The 21,592-nt window shown below is 37.0% G+C and overlaps 1 protein-coding gene across 1 annotated transcript in view; it reads right to left on the bottom strand.

Moving 5' to 3' along the window:
• Positions 1 to 21,592, bottom strand: part of Lrrk (Leucine-rich repeat kinase) — a 431,475-nt gene that overhangs the window by 363,081 nt on the left and 46,802 nt on the right. The window contains exon 5 of the mRNA XM_090380151.1: positions 4,841 to 4,876. Within this exon, the coding sequence (XP_090236277.1) occupies positions 4,841 to 4,876 (36 nt within the window). The remainder of the gene's footprint in view (positions 1 to 4,840; positions 4,877 to 21,592) is intronic.

Below are 21,592 nucleotides of genomic sequence, written 5' to 3'. Positions count from 1 at the left end.
AACAGTAGCCAAGTAATATGCCCAAATGCTACTCTGCAGGAAAACTAACTGATTTATTAAAATAAAATAGAGATAACAGCTCAATCAGCTCAAAATTTTAGCATAAAATTTTGAACAAAAGTTAAATATAAACCACAAGATACATAATATTCGTATGGTGGGGGATTATATGGCTGAACATTTTCAACTAAACTCCTCTACAGCCATAGCAGGAGTTATTTTAAAATAAAAAACACATCAGCTGCCAAATCCAGCTTAGTGGGTTCACATACAACTGACTTGAGATATAGATAAGGGAAGGAATACTAATACCTAACGCAGGGATCGGCAACCTTTTTTTGAAGAACCATTTTTGATCTAATTGAAAAAAAAAAAAAAAATCCAAAGAGATGCACCTAAGCTCAAGCTAAGGGGGGGGGAGTTTTTTAAGAAATGGAACGGAGTGGGAAGGCGCTTTATTAAATAATATATATACATGTATTTTGAAATATTATTATTAATACTGAAAAAATGTAACAAACATCCAATTAGGTACGAATTATACGAATTAATGTGCCTTTTGCTGCTGAACTTCTTGAATGAGTCTCTCAACATCAGGAAAGTATGCTGTAATTTTCATTAAACATGCTGAGACTCGCATTGTTCAGATGGTTTCTTGATTTATTTTTAATATAGTTCATGTTCAAAAATAATTGCTCGCAGAAATCCATCGAACCAAAAATTGAGAGAAATCCAAACGCAAATATTTTCAAATTTATATACGTGTCCAGTAAGTTACTCCACGCATCAAACACAATTTGGTCTTGCTTTTTCAACTCATCTATATCTGTCCATTTGTGAAGAATTGCAAGGGCAGACTTTTGCCTCTCTAAAATCTCAATTTCAGTTTTAAGCAATTTTAGTCTTGCACTCCACATGTCCTTGATTTTTATGTCCTCTTAACTCCATTTCGAATTGTGTCTACTCAGTCCATTCCTTCTTAAATTTCAGGTTTTCTTGCTTTCTCTTTTGTGTTGACATTTTAAAAATGATAGCAATTTTATTGTCCTCTTATTTCACTTGTTTAATAATACCACATCACTGATTTAAAAAGTCAAGTGATTCATAATATGAATTCCTGTACCTATCACAAACACTACGTACAGATGGATATTATTTTGTTCCTGTTTTAGCTATTTTATATTCGCCATCACTACAACGATTAACCTTCGACACCTTGCAATACATGTGCTCTGCTCGCAACGTGCAGGCAAACTAAACTGAGAAGTGTTTGTGGCTTGTGTTGAAACTAATGCTATATTCACGCCGCCTCTAGCTGTGCTTGTCGTACATGTGGGCTAAAAGTTAAAGAGCCGCAGGTTGCCGACCCCTGACCTAAGGAATACTAATACCTACTGCTGGTAGCCTTCTATCTTGAATGGAGTTCCCACTGGTTTGTTCCTGAGAAGTATTGCATGCAAACCCAAGTGATGACCTTTATGATACTTACAACATTAATAATAAATACAGACACAAAAAAACCCACCAATTAAAGAATTTCAACTCACACATCAGTATTAATCTATAATCAGTGATGTACTGTATCTTCACAAGGTTGGGCCTTGGCACAAAAAAATTTACTTCTTGTGCAACTTTCTCATTTTCACCATGTTTGATGAGCCTTTACATAGCATTTGAATAGCTATCATTGAAATTTATGATTCAACAATGACTTTTAATTCTTTAAACACATGAAGGTTGTTAATACATACAGTACCACTCCTTTTAAGTAGTCCAAAGGATAAAAATCCAGAGGTCATAGAGGTTCAAGCATGAACACGTTGTTGTTGTGCCTGGGAAAATGATGATCTGCCTTCACTATAAATAAATGCTGCTCATTAATGACTGAAAGCTAATATATAACAACTTTTGGACATCTATGGATGATCAATTCTGCTACTATAGCAATTTAGAATCAAATTCCAGCAAATTATTAATGATAAATTAACACTTATACTTTTGGCTGCATGAATTTTGAATCATCCTGTATCAATTCAGAATTCAGCAAGAAGTTAGGTTCAGGAATTAACAAGAGTATACAACTCTTGTTAGCAGTCAGCAAAATATGTCAATTATAGAAGAAAAGAGAAGTCTAGTACTACTGACTGTGTGAACGATCTAACACCATAATGGAAATAATAAAGTAAATGTAAAACTTTCATTTAATATATTGGCAATAAAACAAAAAGGCAGCCATTAACAGCTAGCATTCCCACAAAATTAATTCATTACAGTGAGCTTCCAAATTATTTGCGCCACACATTCTTGAAAGTAGTTTGAAAAATGAAAGTACATTTACCATATACATAATACAAATACAATAGAAGGATCTTAAAGTGTTTTTTGGTTTTTTTTTGCAGTATCACTGATGCATTCATTGTGCTTTAGCTTTATATATTTTGTATAACATCACAGATCGCAATAAAAATCCATAAATCACGTCATACAATGAGAGACTACTCAATAAATTTCATTTTGCAATCCATTAAATAGCCTGATCCAAGACTGATGGATTTCAGACTATATTTATTTATTTATTTTAAATTTATGCCTTTTCAGATAATTCCCAGTTGTAATAATGGTATACTGCACTGTAATAAATATTGCAAAAACCAGTTTCTCTACCAAGAAAATACTGTAGTAACAAGGTACAATTTCAAAATATTAAATAAATAAATTAACAAACTGTATTGCACACCAAAGTGTTGCATATGCATGCTAAGAAGACATTAAGTAAACAATGAAGTTGTCACACACATTCTTAAGCTGTGACAAGCTGGGATTGTTGCATGGGAGTCTAAAACACTGACAGAACTGATATTTAAGTGACACTTGAGTCAACTGGACTAAATTTTGGCGAAGTCCAGCCACTTTGTGGCAGCCAAATCCTCTGCTTGCAACTTCACAATGGTAAGAATTAGTAATGATGGGTATAACCCCAATGTGCAAGTCCTGAAATAAGACATCTAGTATACTGGAAGTGACCACCCAGTTGTGAACCAATGTAAGCAAGGGAATCTACAACACACAGAGGAGTGACACTCTTCTGTGTGTGTGTTTGCACTAACATGTCCATTTAGTGAATCTTTCCATAGTTTCAGGCTCTATCCCAAAACTGTCTTTAGTTCAAAGTTGGTACTTGTGCACATGTCCACTATGATATTCCCTGTCAGACACTTAGTAATTTGGAGTCTCCGCTTTTCAATCTTCCCTGACTTAAAATCCCTGTACCTTCTGCCATCCTCCAAACTCTACTAATCACTTGAACTCTTGAACTTGCTTTCTTTGAAAACAGTCCAACTTTCCTAACAGTGAGGTAATTTTCCTTGGTGATTTTAATATTCACAACTCCAGCTGGCTCTCATTTTTAAGTCACACAGACCCAGCTGATCAAGATGCAGAAGATTTTGTAATTACTAATGACCTCACACAGTTTGTTTATTCTTCTACCAGAATACCCAAATCCTAACCACAGAGCCAATACTCTTGATCTTTTCTCAAAAACAACCCTTCCAAGTACACGGTCGATGTGAGTTCTTCAGGGCACATCAGATCATAACTTAGTGATGGTCTCTTCTCCAATGGAGCCTTTCTCTCTTGACCATTCTCAGTCTCCTGTTGTTTGCCATTACAAGAATGCAAAATGGAATGAGCTGGGAGATTTCTATTCTTCTTTTCCTTGGCTGGATTACTGTTTTAAATGTTCTGATATCCAAGTTTGCTCATATCATGTCAAAAATTATTCTTGCAGGGATGAAATCATTTATTCCACACTCCACCTTAAAATATCATTCTTTATCTAAACCTTAGTTTCCCAATAAATGTGCTAATGCTATTCAAGATAAGAATATTGCATATCGCAACTGGCTTGCATATAAATCTCCAGCTTCATTTTCTGCCTACATCAAAGCTCACAACAATTGTAAAGCAGTTATTAATCAGTCCAACTAGAATTTGAACAGGCTAAGAGTAGAAAATTTGCTTCTTGTCCATCAGTAGTCAAATATTCTGGCCTCTTTCCAGAGTTGTTGGCCACAACTGTTTCCTATTTGTACTTCCACCTCTTTTAAAATCTGATGGTTCTATTGCTACCTCAGCTAGAGATAAAGCTGACCTGCTAGCATCTACTTTTCTTCTATTTTTGTGTTGAGGATCTTAATAAACCACCTCCTGCCACACAGTGACTCCTGGAGTCTTCTGTCACAATGATGTCAGAAGAATTTTGAATGATTATGATGCAAAGAAAGCTCCTCACTATATATTTTTTGGACTGTTACACTCCTAGCTTCATTGCACCTCGAGCAAGCGACTTGGTTTTCTGCATCCTTATTCTGAAGATATTTGTGAACAATATTGAAAAAATATAAATTTATTTTACCACAACTTCAAAATACAATTTTCTTATACTACCTTTTCTTTTTTTAGTATATAGGGTAAATAATGTTAATGTTGCTTATTTTCATCTCTTACCACTATTCAATAGTGTGCACACCACCAGTGGTACTGGTATTCAATATCATGAAGTGTAAATGGCTATTCAGATGAAAACAAGCAAATCAAAATTGCAGTGCACAAAAAAATTTCAATAATTAATCTTATGATTCTAATAATTAATTTTATGTAAATATTAATTTTTATTTATTCCAATTAAATAAAAATTGGAATGCATCAAAAATTTTAGTAATTAATTTTATGTAATAACAGGGAATACAAATTATTTATGAAATAAAATTTAACAATGTTTAATTCATATTTTCATAAAATCTATAGTATGAAGAAAATACATGTACAAAATACGTACCAACATATAATTCTTGTCGTTTCAGTTCTCGTTCATCTATAAATAAAATAATTTTAAAAATTAACATACAGAATAGTTTTACATTTGTCTGTGGTACATAATAGCGGTGGCTCTGCTATATTAAATATTTAAAAAATTAACAAGCACTCAAATAACAAAAAAAAAAATCAATATAGTGGATGCTGCTTATTGTGATCACTTTGGGATACAGCTTAATTCAAAATAGATGAAATAAGAATGCAGCTGTTTGGCACTGCTTATTGATTTGGAGCAGAAATATATATATAAAAAGGTGGAAGTGGACAAAGAAAACATGAAAATCAAGCAATATAAAATACTTTAATTTGATTGTCCATTATTTCTTCAAGAAATAATGGACAATCAAATTAAAGTATTTTGCAGATGCATTATTTCTTCAAGAAATAATGCATCTGCAAAAATAAAAATCTCATAATGTTCTGGAAATTCTCACAAATCATTAAAAACACATAAATAAAATATTAAAATCAAGAATTAAAAAAGGGTTAATGCTCTACTATAAAACAGTCAGATTGGTAGGAATACAGATACGGTACTTTTGCAGAGTAAGGACACCAATAACCATAAGAAGGAACAGCAGTAATTAGAAGTGAAACATGTTAGAGTTCAAGAACAAATTGGGATGTTACATAATCACTTCCACTACACAAGCGTAAACATTCATAAGGGAAAAAAGAAATAACATAAACAAAAGTGCTGATGTATTATGTGTGTATTAGTATAAATTTGATTGGGACTTCATAAAAGTGATAACATTATTTGTAATCATAATAAGCAGCATGCACTTCATATGTAATAAAAAGAATATAATACTCTAACTAATATACTAATAAGATCAAAATCGCAAAAGGCATAACAAAGATAACAGCAATAATATTAGATAAACAAGAATTGACATTAATTATAGCCCAATGACTTCTAGTTACTGTGTTTTACTAATCTAATATTAAAAATAGCAGGAGCGATTTTTTAAATAACTTACCTCAGTATCTGTTTGGTTAAATGATCATGAAAGTATAGATGAAAGAATTTGAAAACTGACCTTATTCATCCTGGAATGCATTTCAGTCAAAATATATCTGTTTTTTAAAACCTAAATAACACCGATTATAGCTGAATTTAATTTACTTAATGGTGAAATCTGGAAGGAGTTACTTCTTTGAAGATAATAGCAATAAAAAACCACTTCACAAGCATTAACTCATTTTAAATTGCTATTTGGAGGAGAACAACAGAATGGTGGTTCATATGCTATGGAGCAGTCACATGTTTTGTGGTGATGCTATTCAGTTAAGTGAAGGAGTGGTGAAAAAGCATGGGGAGGGAAGGAGCTTGATCTTGTCTAAATATTACGATATACCACACAGTATACAGTCAAATTTTGGTAGAGTATAGAGCAGGCATATCAAGCTAGCAGCCTATGGCTCTCTGATGTTTGTTGTGCTTCCCCACCAAGTGTTGTCAACTTTCACAGGTTAACTGTATTAAATGTAGAAGAATAATGGTAAATGGTGATACACAAGATAGACTAATATAAAATTTATATGAAATTCATAACTTATACAAACTTTCATAAATGTTGATTATTATCAGATTGTGTACAGAGGGAAAATGTGTGAAAATATTTAATATATTTCTCTAAATAGTGCCACTGGTGTGCTATTATGCATACTAGTGCAGCCAAAACATATCAGCATGTACTGATTCCATTTCATCATTTTGAACCAGAATCTTAGCTTTCCAGCATACACAGAAAGCATCCTTATTCTGCACAAGTGAATAAATATCAATCTCAGATTTCTGAAGATGAAGTTATGTAACCATTTTTTTGACTGCTATGCTCTTTTCCTGTTTAAATCTAATAGACCCCAATGCCAACATTAACTCAGAACAGTAAACCTGAAACTTTTAACAGGAAACCCACAACATCTTAACTTGTAGTCACATAGACTAAATACTGGGCTGCAGCTGGCCCAAATGACCAATCCCACTGTTTCATTATATCACATGTCCAACCTTGATTCAAAAAGATGCTTTGAAGGAGAGGGGATTCAATACCTTGTGTATAGTCTGGACTTGTATGTTGCATTCACGAGAAAGAGAAACTCTGAGAGTTGATACACAGAGCAGAGGAGGCATTTTTTATGTAATGTTAATGCATTGAAATAGTTAGACTATATTAATGTTATGGGTAAAAAAAGGTAAACTTCAGCCATTACCAACCCACTGCAGGATGAAAGCCTCCTCAACAATTCATGTTGACGGAAATGGAATATAATCTGCCATGCTGGTCCAGTGCAGGTTGGCAGATCAACTGGGGTTCAAGTCAGGGGCTTGAACCCCGGTCTACTCAAAGAGCATGTGCTATTGCATTCCCGCTCGTGACTACTCGGCTACGGAGGCCCATTATGGATAACCTTTTAATTCCAAGGTTGAAATGATAATAAAAATATCGGAAACCTAAAATGTTGAAACTTGCCTCTTTTTTTTTTTTTTTGTTTTTTTTTTATGTAGGCATTTTTTCAAGATGTTATGTAAAAAATACCTCCTCTGTCAGTCTATTTGTATGTTGCACACTTTTTTCTTGTTGCAAACAAAAAAAAAAAAGTATACTCTAAAGTTAAAACTGCTAAACAGTATATGTTGTACTAACTAAATAATGCTGTACATTCCTAAGTAATCAACAAACATTGTTCATGAAAATTATATATTATTTTTGATTCACCTGCTCTCACTTATAATTCAAAACCTTTGCATAGTATTCAATCCTGGTGTAAAAAGTAAACAGTAAGCTTGAAACTTTGAACTGCAAATGCCATTGAAAATGAACTTACAATTCTAACTATTATCCAAGGTTCCTTAAACATAATTTTTCACTCAATAAAACAAAACTGCATCATAAAGGCTTTCACTGATTATAGTGTGGGGTATGGAGAGCACAACCAATCCTAGGAGTTCAGGGGTGCAAGAATTAAAAGAAGAACGCTTTATTACATACATAAGATGCATCACCATACACAATACCCTTTACAGTTACAAGCCAGGGGTTTACATGAAAAGATGATCACATAACACAATGACAATGATAAAATTAGACAATGTTGGGGAAAAGAGCAGCAAGGAAGCCCCACTCTGCATAATAGACTGGGCCCCCTTGCTGATATTTAGGGCCATTTTCAATCTGGAAATCAAGTGCACCATAGCTGCTGTACCCTCCCTAAGGACTGCTACTGGTGCTTTTTTAATTTTAGCACCCATCAAGGGGGGGGGGGCTAGAATTAAAAAATATTCACATTATTTTTAATAATTCCTTAATTAAATAGAAAATTGAGTTGCTATTTTTCCTTTTTTCTTTGTATGGTTGGCTCCACTTAGGAAAGAAAATATTTGCATTTTTTAAGCCATTGTAAATATCTTTAAAAAAAGGCAAATTGCGTTTTCTTTAGAATAACAAATATTGCTGCAATTGTCTGGATACAAAGAAAAAAATGCTTTAGGTGGGGAGAATATGTGAAATTAATCTTGGCCGACAAATTTATTCATATAAATAACAATTTCGTGGAATTGAAAGAAAAAAAAAAAAACAGCTTTGAAACATCGGCGGAATTATAAAAGAACTACGAAAATATTGGGCAAATATATAACGGCATAAAACCGTAACTATTAAATGTAAGCAAACGTTAATTGGACGAATATTTCGAAGAACAATTCAATGAAGAATGCGGAAGGCAGTGTGAATCAAATGACACGAGTAATACCGTATCTGAACGAAAGAAACCACAAACTGCAGTAAAACATCGGAGTCTGATACAATGTAAACAAGATATTATTTATTAAAACATGAAATATTTAAATAAATACGGATTAAATTTACGTGAATATAGAACAGATGGACCAGTAAAAATATCACGATACCAACGTCGGAGGTTATTAAATATTTTTTTTTGTCAACTCAGTTGTTATATGAGTTATCACCTTCCTACCTTTTGAATGTAAACTTTGAAATAAAACTACACCAACCTGACATAATAAGGCATTTTGTGATGCGCAAGTTAAAAACAATGAAAACGTAACTAGGTGAAATCTGGGACAAATCGTCATGGTCCAAAAGATATCTGAGGGATTATAAACAGAACCAGCCGAACCAGTTGCCGACACGCATCTATGAATTCGTGAAAAAGCCATACTAAAAAAAAAAAAAAAAACTATTATTCCTAAGTTCGCCTTCTAGGCAAGTGAATTTATGGAAATAATTCTCTACATGATATTAAAAAAAAATTATGAAATCTAAGATGCATGCTGACAGTAACGGTGAAAATATGGATATTTCCGGACCTTTTCGATTTAATTAGTCTCCTTACAATTCAAAGTCAGAAACTGCTTAAAAATAGTATTAGGAAGTTGTCAACTTAATATTATTATTATTATTATTATTAGCTATATGGTGCAAGGAAGCCTGAGGCTTATGCTGCAACAGCCAAAAAAAAAAAAATTCTCTAGTTACCCTGAGAGAGAGAGAAAAGTAGAAGAGAATCACCAAGAAAGAGAAGAATGATGATATCCAGCTCAGAACCCTGGGTGTGCCAAGCCCATACTCACCGGACGTGATCCCCCGGGGTATGTCTCAGAATAACCGAAATACCTCCTTCATTAGCCATTTTGTCCATGGCATTCCTTCAATTTACTTACCATCCTTGACATGTGCTAATAAAAAAAATAAAAAAATTTATCAGAAAGTGCCCATGTGACCTATGCACATAACTTTACAATATCTCATGTGGGATGGCATGTGTGCGCGCGGGCGCACACAAACACACACAAGGTAGGCCATAAGCGAGGCTGGATATACCAATGTGCGGTGGCGCAGTAATTATTATTATTATTAGCTATATGGTGCTATATTTGTTTGTTTGGTTGGTTTTTCGGAGCATTAGCAACTAAGGCCATATTGCTCCGGGATATGCGGTGGTCATTCCTTGACCTTTCCGCATCCTCCGTATTTGGTGCTGACGGGCTCGAACCCCGGTCTAATCAAGAAGCGTGTGCTGCGCACTGCTGCTCCTTCCCACCTGGCTACGGAGGCGCCGTTTAGCTATATGGTGCAAGGAAGCCTGAGGCTTATGCTGCACCAGCCAAAAAAAAAAAAAAAAAAAAATTCAGGAGTTACCCTGAGAGAGAGTTAAAAGTAGAAGGGGAATCACCAAGAAAGAGAAGAATGATGATACCCAGTACTCCAAAGTAATGGAGTACTGGAGAACCTGGCCAAATGCAATTGATGTTGGCTCAGGGACCTCTCTCACATTCCTACTTTTGGGGCCTATAAAAATATGTGAACAACGACCAGGGGTGACTGAGCTATGCGGTTGTGTTTGTAAATGTGTGCTCACATTTAGATGTTGTTGTTATTTGGTTTTTAGGAGCATTAGCAACTAAGGCCATATTGCTCCGGGATATGCGGTGGTCATTCCCTGACCTTTCAGCATCCTCCGTATTTGGTGGTCACGGGCTTGAACCCCGGTCTAATCAAGAAGCATGTGCTACGCACTGCTGCTCTTTCCCACCTGGCTACGGGGGCGCCACATTTAGATGTGAGCACACATTTACAAATATTTAGATGTGAGGGTTAAAAAGCAACTAGTCAATTCAAACATGTTTTTTTTTTTTTTTTTGTAGTTGTTGGCGCATCGGCTTCTGTGGCCATAATGCACCTCCCAAGGTTTTTGCAGTACTTTGATTCAAGCCCGAGGCGGGATTCGAACCCGCGACCTTTGGGTTGCCAGGCAGGCACTTTACCCACCCGGCTAGCCCGGTCGGCAATTCAATTCAAACATTGTAATAAATTAGTAAAATAAAAACACTTTTATTATTTTAAGTTTGTGGAATTTTTTTGCTGATTATTAAAAATGAATTTAATCACTTAAAAATGTAACATTAAGGTCTTGGCCAAGTCCTCCGCCCCCCCTTGAAGAATTACAAGCTTAGGTATTGTAAACCCTCAATTCCTCCGTCTCTTAGCTAGCCCTCCCCTCGCCAGATTACCAATTAGACATATGTCAGTTACCAAGAGATGCAATTAACCAAAAATAATCTGAACAATTTATTTAAATGTCATAAATAATTTAATATAATACTGTATTAATAAAGTAAAATAGGCACGAAAATTGACTTCAAGATTTGACAACTGTATAATTATTTCTCTGTAAACTGACATATGGGGAAGAGAGAAATACAGTACAGCAGACTCTCGATTTACCGGGATCGGATTAACTGGGACACTTCAATATTCCAAATTTATAAAAAAAAAAAAAAAAAATCAACCAGAAATCGTAAAATTCAAGTAATAACTAGAATAGGTATAAACAAATGTTTTGCAAGTCGTAAATAAGCAACAAGCGGCGTCATTAGGAGATTAGTGTGCCTATTATCTTGTCTTCGCACCAGCCGCTCAAAAAATAGAAGACCAAATGTTTAGTGCGTCGCGTCGACTGTTGTGTTCCATCGCACCGCAAAAGGACAAATTTTGTTTCGTTATGCATGTCAGAACTTTTTTTTTTTTTTTTATAGTAACTTTTTTTTTTTTTTTTTTTGTTCAGAAATCGTGAAAACGTGGGCAAACGCAAGAGTTGTGCTTTTATTTAAACAAAAACTTGAAATTATTCACAAGTTTGAAAACGGTGCATCCATTAAATCTCTAAAGAACCATTATAATGTTGGTGACCAAACCATACGCGACAATGTAAAAAATAAAGGGAAGCATCGTATTGCACACGCGAGTAGAGCGTGGTAAGTTCTTTATCTATCGCCATACTTTTTACGTAGGTTGCAGAACGTTTTTTGATACAGCAAGTCCCCGCCTTACGTAGCTTCGGACTTACATTATGTTATTTATAATTTTTTTTATATGACTGAAGATTTCAAGTGATTTCACCATAATGTAACAACTCACGGAATTCCAGCTATCGGTATTATCGCAAATGCAATAAGATCGAGTTTACTACCCGTTTATAATCAACTGCACTAACAGAAAAGCCCAGAAAATGCAAATTGTTTTTATTGTTTTATGGCAGTGACCTCCAGAAAAATGCTTTAGTAAAATGTGGGCTTGCGTGGAGTGATAATAATAGCGTGGTAAGTTCTTTATCTATCGCCATACTTTTTCCGTAGGTTGCAGAACGTTTTTTGATACGGCAAGTCCCCAACTTACGTAGGAACATAGCATAACCCTGTGAAGTTGGGGCTCACATTTGGTGAGTATGGGCTTGGCACACCCAAGGTCCTGAGCTGGATATCATCATTCTTCTCTTTCTTGGGGATTCCCTTCGACTTTTGACTCTCTCAGGGTAACTCGGGATTTTTTTTTTTTTTTTTGGCTGGTGCAGCATAAGCCTCAGGCTGCCTTGCACCATGTAGCTAATAATAATAATGTTCTTTTCAGAAATTTTCGTTTTGATCGTTATCATGGTGCCGACTAAGAGAATAAGTGGCAGCGGTACTAGTAAGTCTATCAAGAAAAGGAGAGCGATTGATTTGAGTCAGAAAATTAAAATAATAAGGATGTATGAAAATGGCCACCAAACATTAACAAGTATCGCACGGAATTCAGATTATTATTATTGTTATTATTAGCCATATGATGCAAGGAAGCCTGAGGTTTATGCTGCACCAGCCAAAAAAAATTCCAGAGTTATCCTGAGAGAGAGCAAGAGAGGAATCACCAAGAAAGAAAGAGAAGAATGATGATATCCAGCTCAGAACCCTGGATGTGCCAAGCCCATACTCACCAGATGTGAGCCCCTAAGATTTGTCAGTGGCAATGGTGAATACAATAAAGGAGGAAGACAGAATACGAGAAGCGGTTGGCACCAACAAAGGTCAACTATAATAATAACCAAGGCTACAAAATACATACCAGTTTTTATAGTACTGTACAATAACATGCATTTTTGTTCCTTTTATGTTTTCTTTTCTTATGTGCCACTCTGGCTACTTCACTGCTGTCCCCAAATAAAGTTTTTAATTGAACTAATTAAAAATATATAACTATTTTTCTTCATTATTCTGAGGATATTATGTGGTTTTGTAATTTTGGCATATCAGGGATATAGCAGCAATATTTTATTAGTCATTCCCCAGCATGCATACCAGAGTGAGCATGCTCAATGCTGATGGGATTCTTCCTCTTGCTCAAAATAATCACCTGAGAGGGCATAAATTCAAATTGAGGAAAGACAGATGTAGGATAGACGTGCAGAAATTTGCCTTTAGCCAGCGGGTAGTTGGTTGGTGGAACAGACTTCCATCCCTTGTCGTGGAAGTTGATAGCCTAAATAAATTTAAGGCTCAGCTGGACAGGTATTTCGAACGAACGGAGGGATGAAATGGAAGTGGGGTTTTTTTTGTTTTTTTTTGGCTGATGCTGCATAAGCTTGCTTTCTTGCATCATATGCCTCTACTAATGCTAATGCTAATATGCAAACCTCGACTTACGTAAGAAGTCCTGGAACGTATCTCTTACGTATGTCAGGGACTTACGGTATTTTTGGATTAACCGGGAATATTTTTTTACCATCTATCCTGGAAAATCGAGAGTCTACTGTACCTGGTTACCCAGGTGAAAGGAACTTTTATTTGAATCTGCCAAATCTTCCATATTCTTTCAAGATAGTCACAACTCAAATTATGAATTAACTGCTCATATATGCATTTAGTCAGATTCAAACCAAATTTATATCATAAGGGAACCAAATTATGTCCTCTTTAGAAAGTGGTGTAGGAAAGCCATTTATTTATTAGTATGTATGTGGATACTAATAAATAAATAAATCTTTATTGTGGTGTAGTACATTAGACAACACAATTTCCCATACTGGCAAAAATGCACCATGCCTTAACATGTCCGAACTAAATAACATAAATTGGTTACAGAATAAAGTGAAAAATGGATATATAATAATAATAAAGGATACATAAGATGATGATGATAAGGTTTACACCTCTGATTAAAACCAGAGAGTCTAATGGAGGAGGACAGTGGACCCCCCTCTGACCAGGAGGCACTCGAGAAGTTTTGGAGTAACCTGTGAAGCAGCAATGATAGCCATAATGACCATCCTTCCCCCTGGATAGATCTAGGATGGAAGAAAACCAAGGACATACAAGGGATGACAAGACAGAATGGAAGGTTCAGAAGGAAGAACTACAACAGTTGAATAGGTAGGCCCACAACTAGCAAACCCCAGGAACAGATAACATCCACAATTACTGCTACAAGAAGTTCAGTTGCACACACAGGAACATAGCAGAGCAGTTCACCCAGATACGGCACCCTGACACAATCTCAGAGCACCTGACTCACGGAATCATCTACCTGAAGGCTAAGGACAAAGACATCACAAACCTGACAAAGTACAGACCAATCACCTGTCTCCCAACAATGTACAAGGTCCTGACCAGCTACATAACTAAGAAGGTATCAGACCACTTGGAGATCCAGAACATCACGGCCAAGCAGCAGAAGGGATGTAAAGAAATGAGCAAAGGATGCAAAGGGCAACTGACCATTCACACTGCAGCTATGGAGCAAGCCTACAAGAAGTACCACAACCTGTACGCAGCCTACATCAACCACTGCAAGGTCTTTGACTCCATGTCCCATAGCTGGCTGATAAAGACACTGAAGATCTACCAAGTCAACCCTACACTGACAATTGTTATTATTATTAGCTATATGGTGCAAGGAAGCCAGAGGCTTATGCTGCACCAGCCAAAAAAAAAATAATTCTGGAGTTACCCTGAGAGAGAGAGAGAGAGAGAGAGAGAGAGAAGACTCAGAAGTAGAAGGGAATCACCAAGAAAGAGAAGAATGATGATATCCAGCTCAGGACCCTGGGTGTGCCAAGCCCATACTCACCAGATGTGAGCCCAATTCCTAGAAGCAACTACGGTAAAATGGAGGATTACCATCAAGGTTGAGATCATCATGACCAGCGATCCCCATCAGAAGAGAAATTGTCCAGGGAAATATTCTGAGCCCAGTATGGTTGTGTCTACTCAAGCCACCTATCCACCGTGCTCAATAAGTATAGATATACCCTAAAAGAAGGGAATAAGAAGCTATACCTCTACAATCTTACTCACCCGAGGTACCTAGATGACATCAAACTCTATGCCACAAACTGAGAATCAACTCCAGATCACTGAAGAGTTCAGCATTGACATCTGGATGCAATTTGGCCTAGACAAATGCAAGATCCAGCGATTGCATCAAGGGCATCCAGTCAGCCGAAACTACTACCTGAAGACTGGTGAAAAGATTGAAGCCATGACAGAGGGGAAAGACCAAATATCTGAGGATGATGCAGGCTCACCAGTTAAAACACAAGGAGATCAAGGCCCACCTGACTGAGAAATATTATCAGAGACTGAGAAGTCTGCTGAAATCAAAGCTGAATAGTGGGAACATGGTCACAGCCATAAACACCTATGCTGTCCCAGTACTAACATATGTCTTTGGGATCACAGATTGGACCAACACCAAGCTGAAGGAGATTAACCAGGATAATGATGACAAAGAGACATTAACCCCACCTGAAGTCAGCCATCAAGAGACTGACCATAGCCAGTAAAGGAGGAGGGAGGGGATTAACTGACCTCATTTAACAAGAGAAGACGTTGATTAAGAACCTGTATGATTACTTCCAGGAAAACACAGCACCAAGCTATAAGAAAGAGAGACAAATGGCACACACTGCTCAACCTTAACAAGATCTCACTCAAACAGAGACAGAAATGTGGGCGAAGAAGGCACTGCATGGCACACACTAAAATGACCTCCATCAAGACAACACAGATAAGATGGCTTCCAAGAAAGATGAGCTCTTTCCAGAGACTGAAGGATCCATGCTTGCCACCCAAGACCAGGTAATCAACACCAGTAATATTACAAAATATATCACCAAGGACTCCAGAATAACAGATGACATATGTCACCTGGCCCTAGAAACAATCCAGCATACCACAGGATGCAGGGTGATCACACAGAGTACACTCACAGACATGACCAGATTGTGAGGATAATACATCAGAAGCTAGTGCAAATATACCAGCTGATCAAAGAAAATACCATATTACAAGTAAATAAATAAAATAAATTTTCTGTTTATACTCCGGCACAACAACCAAGTTAGTAGAGTTTACAATAAATCGTCAATACAAATATTTATCGTATTTAGTAGTCACGGGCTTGAATCCCGGTCCACTCAAGGAACGCGTGCTATGCACTCTTGCTCCTGACCTCAGCCCATCCTAGAGACCCCTATTCACAAACTATACTGGGACTATGCCATAATAATGGACAAGATGATCCCACACAACAGACCAGGCATATCCCTCATCAACAAGAACGAAAGGGCTACCCACCTGATTGACATAGTGGTACTCAACACTGGCAACCTCCAGAAAAACCTACGAATAAAAGATCAGGAAGTACCTAGACCTAAGACAGGAAGTCAGAGAAATGTGGCATATGGAACAAGTAATGGCCATCCTGATCACTGTCAACTGCTGGCATGGTACCAAAGAGTCTCCATGAGAACCTAGCAGCAACAGGCCTCCCAGAGAATACTTACATGGAACATTAGAAAGCTGCAATTCTGAACACTTTTAGCATTAGCATTAGTAGAGGCATTTGATGCAAGAAAGCAAGCTTAAGCAGCATCAGCCAAAAAAAAAAAAAAAAAAACCACTTCCACTTCACCCCTCTGTTCATTCAAAATACCTGTCCAGCTGAGCCTTAAACTTATTTAGGCTATCAACTTCCATGACAAGGGATGGAAGTCTGTTCCACCAACCAACCAACCATCCGCTGGCTAAAGGCAAATTTCCGCACGTCTATCCTACATCTGTCTTTCCTCAATTCGAATTTATGCCCTCCCAGGTGATTATTCTGAGCGAGAGGAAGAATCCCATCAGCATTGAGCATGCTCAAACCATTCAAAGCCTTATACACCTCTATCAGATCACCTCGCCGGTGCCTAGTCTCTGTAATTTGCAAAACTTAAGCCTTTCTTCGTAAGAGCAACTCTTTGTTCCATTCACTAATCTTGTTGCCCTTCTCTGAACCCGTTCCAGCAGCTCTACATCCTTCTTGAAATGAGGCCTCCGGACCTGTATACAGTACTCAAGATGTGGCCTAACCATTGCCTTATACAAGGGAATAATCACCTCCTTATCCCTGCTACAAAAATTACTGTATATCATTGACAAGACACCATGAGCTACTCTTGCAGCTCGTCTGCACTGATCAGAGAACTTCATATCTGCCTGCACAATTACCCCCAGGTCCTTTTCATTCTCCACCACTGTCAGTGTAGTACCGCAGAGTTGATACGTTGCTCTGTGGTTACTGTTTCCCATATGTAGTACTTTACATTTGTCAATGTTAAACTTCATTTGCCACCTCTCAGCCCATCTGTTCAAACTTTCCAGATCCTGTTGCAGCAGCATAGCGTCAGAAGTGTTCTTAACAACCCTGCCAACCTTTGTATCATCTGCAAACTTGGACATTAAACTTGATTTACCATCATCAATATCATTCATAAACACCGAAAACAACAACAGACCCAACACTGAACCCTGAGGAACTCCACTAATAACATTAGTCCACGTTGAGCAGTGTCCATTGATTACCACTCTCTGTCTTCTGCCACTCAACCATCCCCTTATCCACAGCAGCAATTTGCCTCCAATGCCACATTGCTCCAATTTGTGCAGCAGTCTTCCACGTGCAACAGTATCAAAAGCCTTTCTAAGATCCAAATATATAATATCAAAGTTATTCCCTGCATCATAGTATCCAATCAAATTGGTCAAGCAAGACCTGCCCTTAACAAAACCATGCTGCGTCTGAGCTATAACTGAATTCTTGTCTAGATGATCCTGCAGTGCTTCTTTAACCAGTGCCTCCATTAATTTACCTGGAACAGAAGTTAAATTAACAGGTCTATAATTACTTGTGTCAGCCTTTGATCCTCCTTTGTGAATTGGGGTTACATTTGCACATCTCCAGTCCATGGTTACTTCCCCTGAGTCCAAGGAAGCCCTCATATTATGGCTAAGGGTTTGCTTACTTCCTTTGCTGCCTCCTTTAATATAACTTGATAAATCCCATCCACCCCAGGTGCCTTTTTTATGTTTATCCTCAACAATCTCTCCTCCACTTTCCTCTCAGTTATTACAAAATCATCTAGCTCACTGCCAATGGTTACTTTACCTACGTCATTCTCCTTCCTGAATAACTCCTCATGCGTGAATGTAGATGCAAAATACTTGTTTAGATTGTTAGCCACCTGAGCAGGATCCTCAACTGTTGAACCATCAATATCCAGTGGACCAATCTGATTCATCCCTTTCCTTCTTGAGTTTAAATAGGTAAAGAACTCTTTTCTGTTTTTCTTTGCATCCTTTGCCAAGGATTTTTCGTAGTCTGCCTTTGCCTACCTAATCTCCTTTGTGACTTGGTTACAGACCAACTTATATCTATCATAGGCTTCCATGTTACCCATTAATTTGTATGTATTCCATGCATTTTTCTTCTCTGCCACATGTCTCATTAGTTCATCTGACAACCATTTAGGCCTAAACCTTGAACAATATTTCTTAGTTGGTATGTAAAGCCTGGTAGCTTCCAAGATTAGTTCCTTAAATGCTTCCCATTTTGAGTTTGCTGTTGGTAACATCATCAGTTGGTCCCACTGTATAGAATTGAAATACTGTCTCAGACCATCATAGTCGCCTTTACGAAAACAAAAACCCTTCCCTTTACCTCTGATGGTAGTTACCTCCTTGAGTAAATCCCACTTCAACACACTGTGATCACTGCCACCTAGTGGTTCATTTATCTGCAGATTCTTAATGCATGAAGAATCACTACTGATAATCAGATCAAGAGTATCGCTCCCTCTTGTTGCCGCACGAACATGCTGATGTAGAAAACAATCATCCAATAAATCCACAAAAGCCTTGCTAGTGTGTGAGTGACCAACCCACAAATTCCAGTCAATATCTGGGAAATTAAAATCCCCCATTATAAGACTCTCTCTGATTTACTGGCCCACTCTATTTCCCTGTACAATATCTTATTATATTCATCAGAGTCATTAGGCCTATAGCACACTCCTACTCTTAATTTTGATTTCCCTATGCTTATGTCACACCAAACTGACTCGACACTGCCCTGTCCATCGATGTTGACTGGCTTCACTTCCTTGGATTTTATGTGTTTCTTAACTAATAGCATAACCCCTCCCCCCTTCCTATCCTGTCTATCCTTTCTGTAGACGTTGTACTCCCCAAATTCCAGTTCTGCCTCCCTTATATCTGTGCGACACCACGTCTCTGATATCCCAACAATATCTGCCTTTGATGTTTTGAGCAATACCTCAAATTCATCAAATTTATTTACCAAACTACTAGCATTGGTGTACACGCAGGTATACATGCACCTGTTTCTATTCCTAGCTACACTAACACAACCCATGTGTTTACTTGTACCGCAATGACTCCCAGCAGTCTCTGAAATATCCTGCATCTTGTTTTTCAGGCTTCTGCTCATTTCAATAGAAGCAGTGCAAGAATCACTTCCACCTCTGCCAGTGGCTACTGTTAATTTATTAGTCCTTGTATTCCCCCCAACTAGCAGTTTTCCGACCCTCCTAACATTGCCTCGACAGCATCAGCAAAAATTCTTGCACCCTTTCTATTTAAGTCTATCCCATCCCTGTAGAAGCAATCTCTCCTGTTAACAAGTACAGTCCAGGCTGAAAAAAATTCTACCCCTTGAGCCTTGCACAATCCCTCCAGGGCCGAATTGATCGACAAGGCTCTCATCATATACTCCCTCCTATCGTGTCTGGGCAGAATTGCAGACACTTTCAAATTCAACCCTAATTCACGGCTTTTTTTCAACAGTGACCTGTACTTGCTAAGTAATTCCGCCGGTCTCCTACTCTTAATATCATTAGTGCCAACGTGTACAACTATATCACCTTTTGTGCCCTTAAAAGATGATATCCGCTCTACAACGTCATCAACCTTTGCCCCTGGCAGACATACCCTGGTCCTATTCCACCTATCCTTTTTACAAAGCATGTTTTCCGTTTCCCTGACAATAGAGTCACCAACAACTACTAGATGTTACAAAGGACAACTAAACAGTAATACTGATTGGCAAACTGAGACAAACAAAACCATACATGTAACAGCATGCATGAGCTGGCCTTCCCCCCCCTACTGTATATGCCAAAAACACAAAAGTGGTACTTTCACGAATTACTCTGTCAGTATTTACCATGCCAAACTAATGCAAGTGCCACATTCGTGAATCTGCATGGTAAGAAGTGTTTTTTTCACAGATAAGTGAAAATGCATGTAATATTTTCAACCACTTGGCCTTGAAATGCCCATACGTGACTTTGGCAGGATGTAATTGACCAAGAAATAACCTCAAGAATGCATGTAGGTAAAAAGTGCCAAATTTGCACATTCGTGGTTTTGGTGTGGTGCCAGTGATATGTTCGGTTATAAGAATCAATTTTGAATGCCTTTGTATTATTTTTCTAAAGCACATTTCTGGAGGTCACAACCATAAAACAATTTGCAGTTTCTGGTTTATTGGGCTTTTCTGTTAGTGCAATCTATTATAAACAGATGGCAAACTCAATCTTATTCCATTTGCGGTAATACCGATAGCTGGAATTATGTGAGTTTTTACATTATTTAGTGAATGTGTTTCCCCTTCCATGAAAGCTTCAATCATATAAAAAACAAATAAATTTTCAGAATCTTCTCTTCCCTAATTTTTAAGCTTCATAAACTGGTTACTCCGTATCTCACTTGCACATATCATGTCGGTTACAGTTTGTGTGCACTGTGTGCCTTTTTACTGATTGCTTATCTTTTATACTATTTTAAATTTTACAACCCAAAAAAAAAAAAAAAAAAGTCAGTGAACAGAAATATCAATTAGTATGTACATATTACAATAAGTATTGATTAAGATATGTACATAAGTGTAAATTACTTTTTATTTTGCTAACCTGTGGAAAATATTCTTCCAATTCCGATTTTCATGTGTCATTTTTGTTAATTGGTAAGGTAATAAAGTGTAAATTTTGTGCTTTATATCCTCACTTGTATAGCCTGTGGATAATATTCCTCCTATTTTCGCTTATTAGAATCGAATTAAAATTCAATTCGCAAACGTAATCACAATGACCGGCGCTTACCACATATCATATGGTGAGTGGTATTTTATTATGGAGAGTCCATTGTAAAGTGATTTGATCATACAGTGAACCAATCATAAAGTGGGAGTCCACTGTATATATATTTGATAGCACCCATTACACATATGTGGTTAATTAGAGAGCCACTCAAAACTAAAACTGATATCAGTCATAATTTATTTTGCCGTTTGGAATTTCAGATAAACAATTTTCTACTATATTAATAAATTCTTACAATTCATAAATTTAATCTAATTACCAATGACCAAGTAGAATATGTAAATTTATTATTCTTTTTTTTATGAAAACCCCAAGCATGAGAGGTATTAGAACCTATAGTACTTAGCACTGTGCGTGGGTGGAAGGTTGAGAAGATAAAAATTACTTGTTAACATTAGAACAGAATTTCTATATGTTGTAATTTTCAGGA

This window comes from Mastigoproctus giganteus, chromosome 8, assembly GCF_048544385.1.
Source record: "Mastigoproctus giganteus isolate SK-2022 chromosome 8, ASM4854438v1, whole genome shotgun sequence".
NCBI lineage: Eukaryota > Metazoa > Arthropoda > Arachnida > Uropygi > Thelyphonidae > Mastigoproctus > Mastigoproctus giganteus.
Note: the sequence above shows the minus strand (reverse complement) of the source record. Positions and strands in the feature narration are given on the sequence as shown.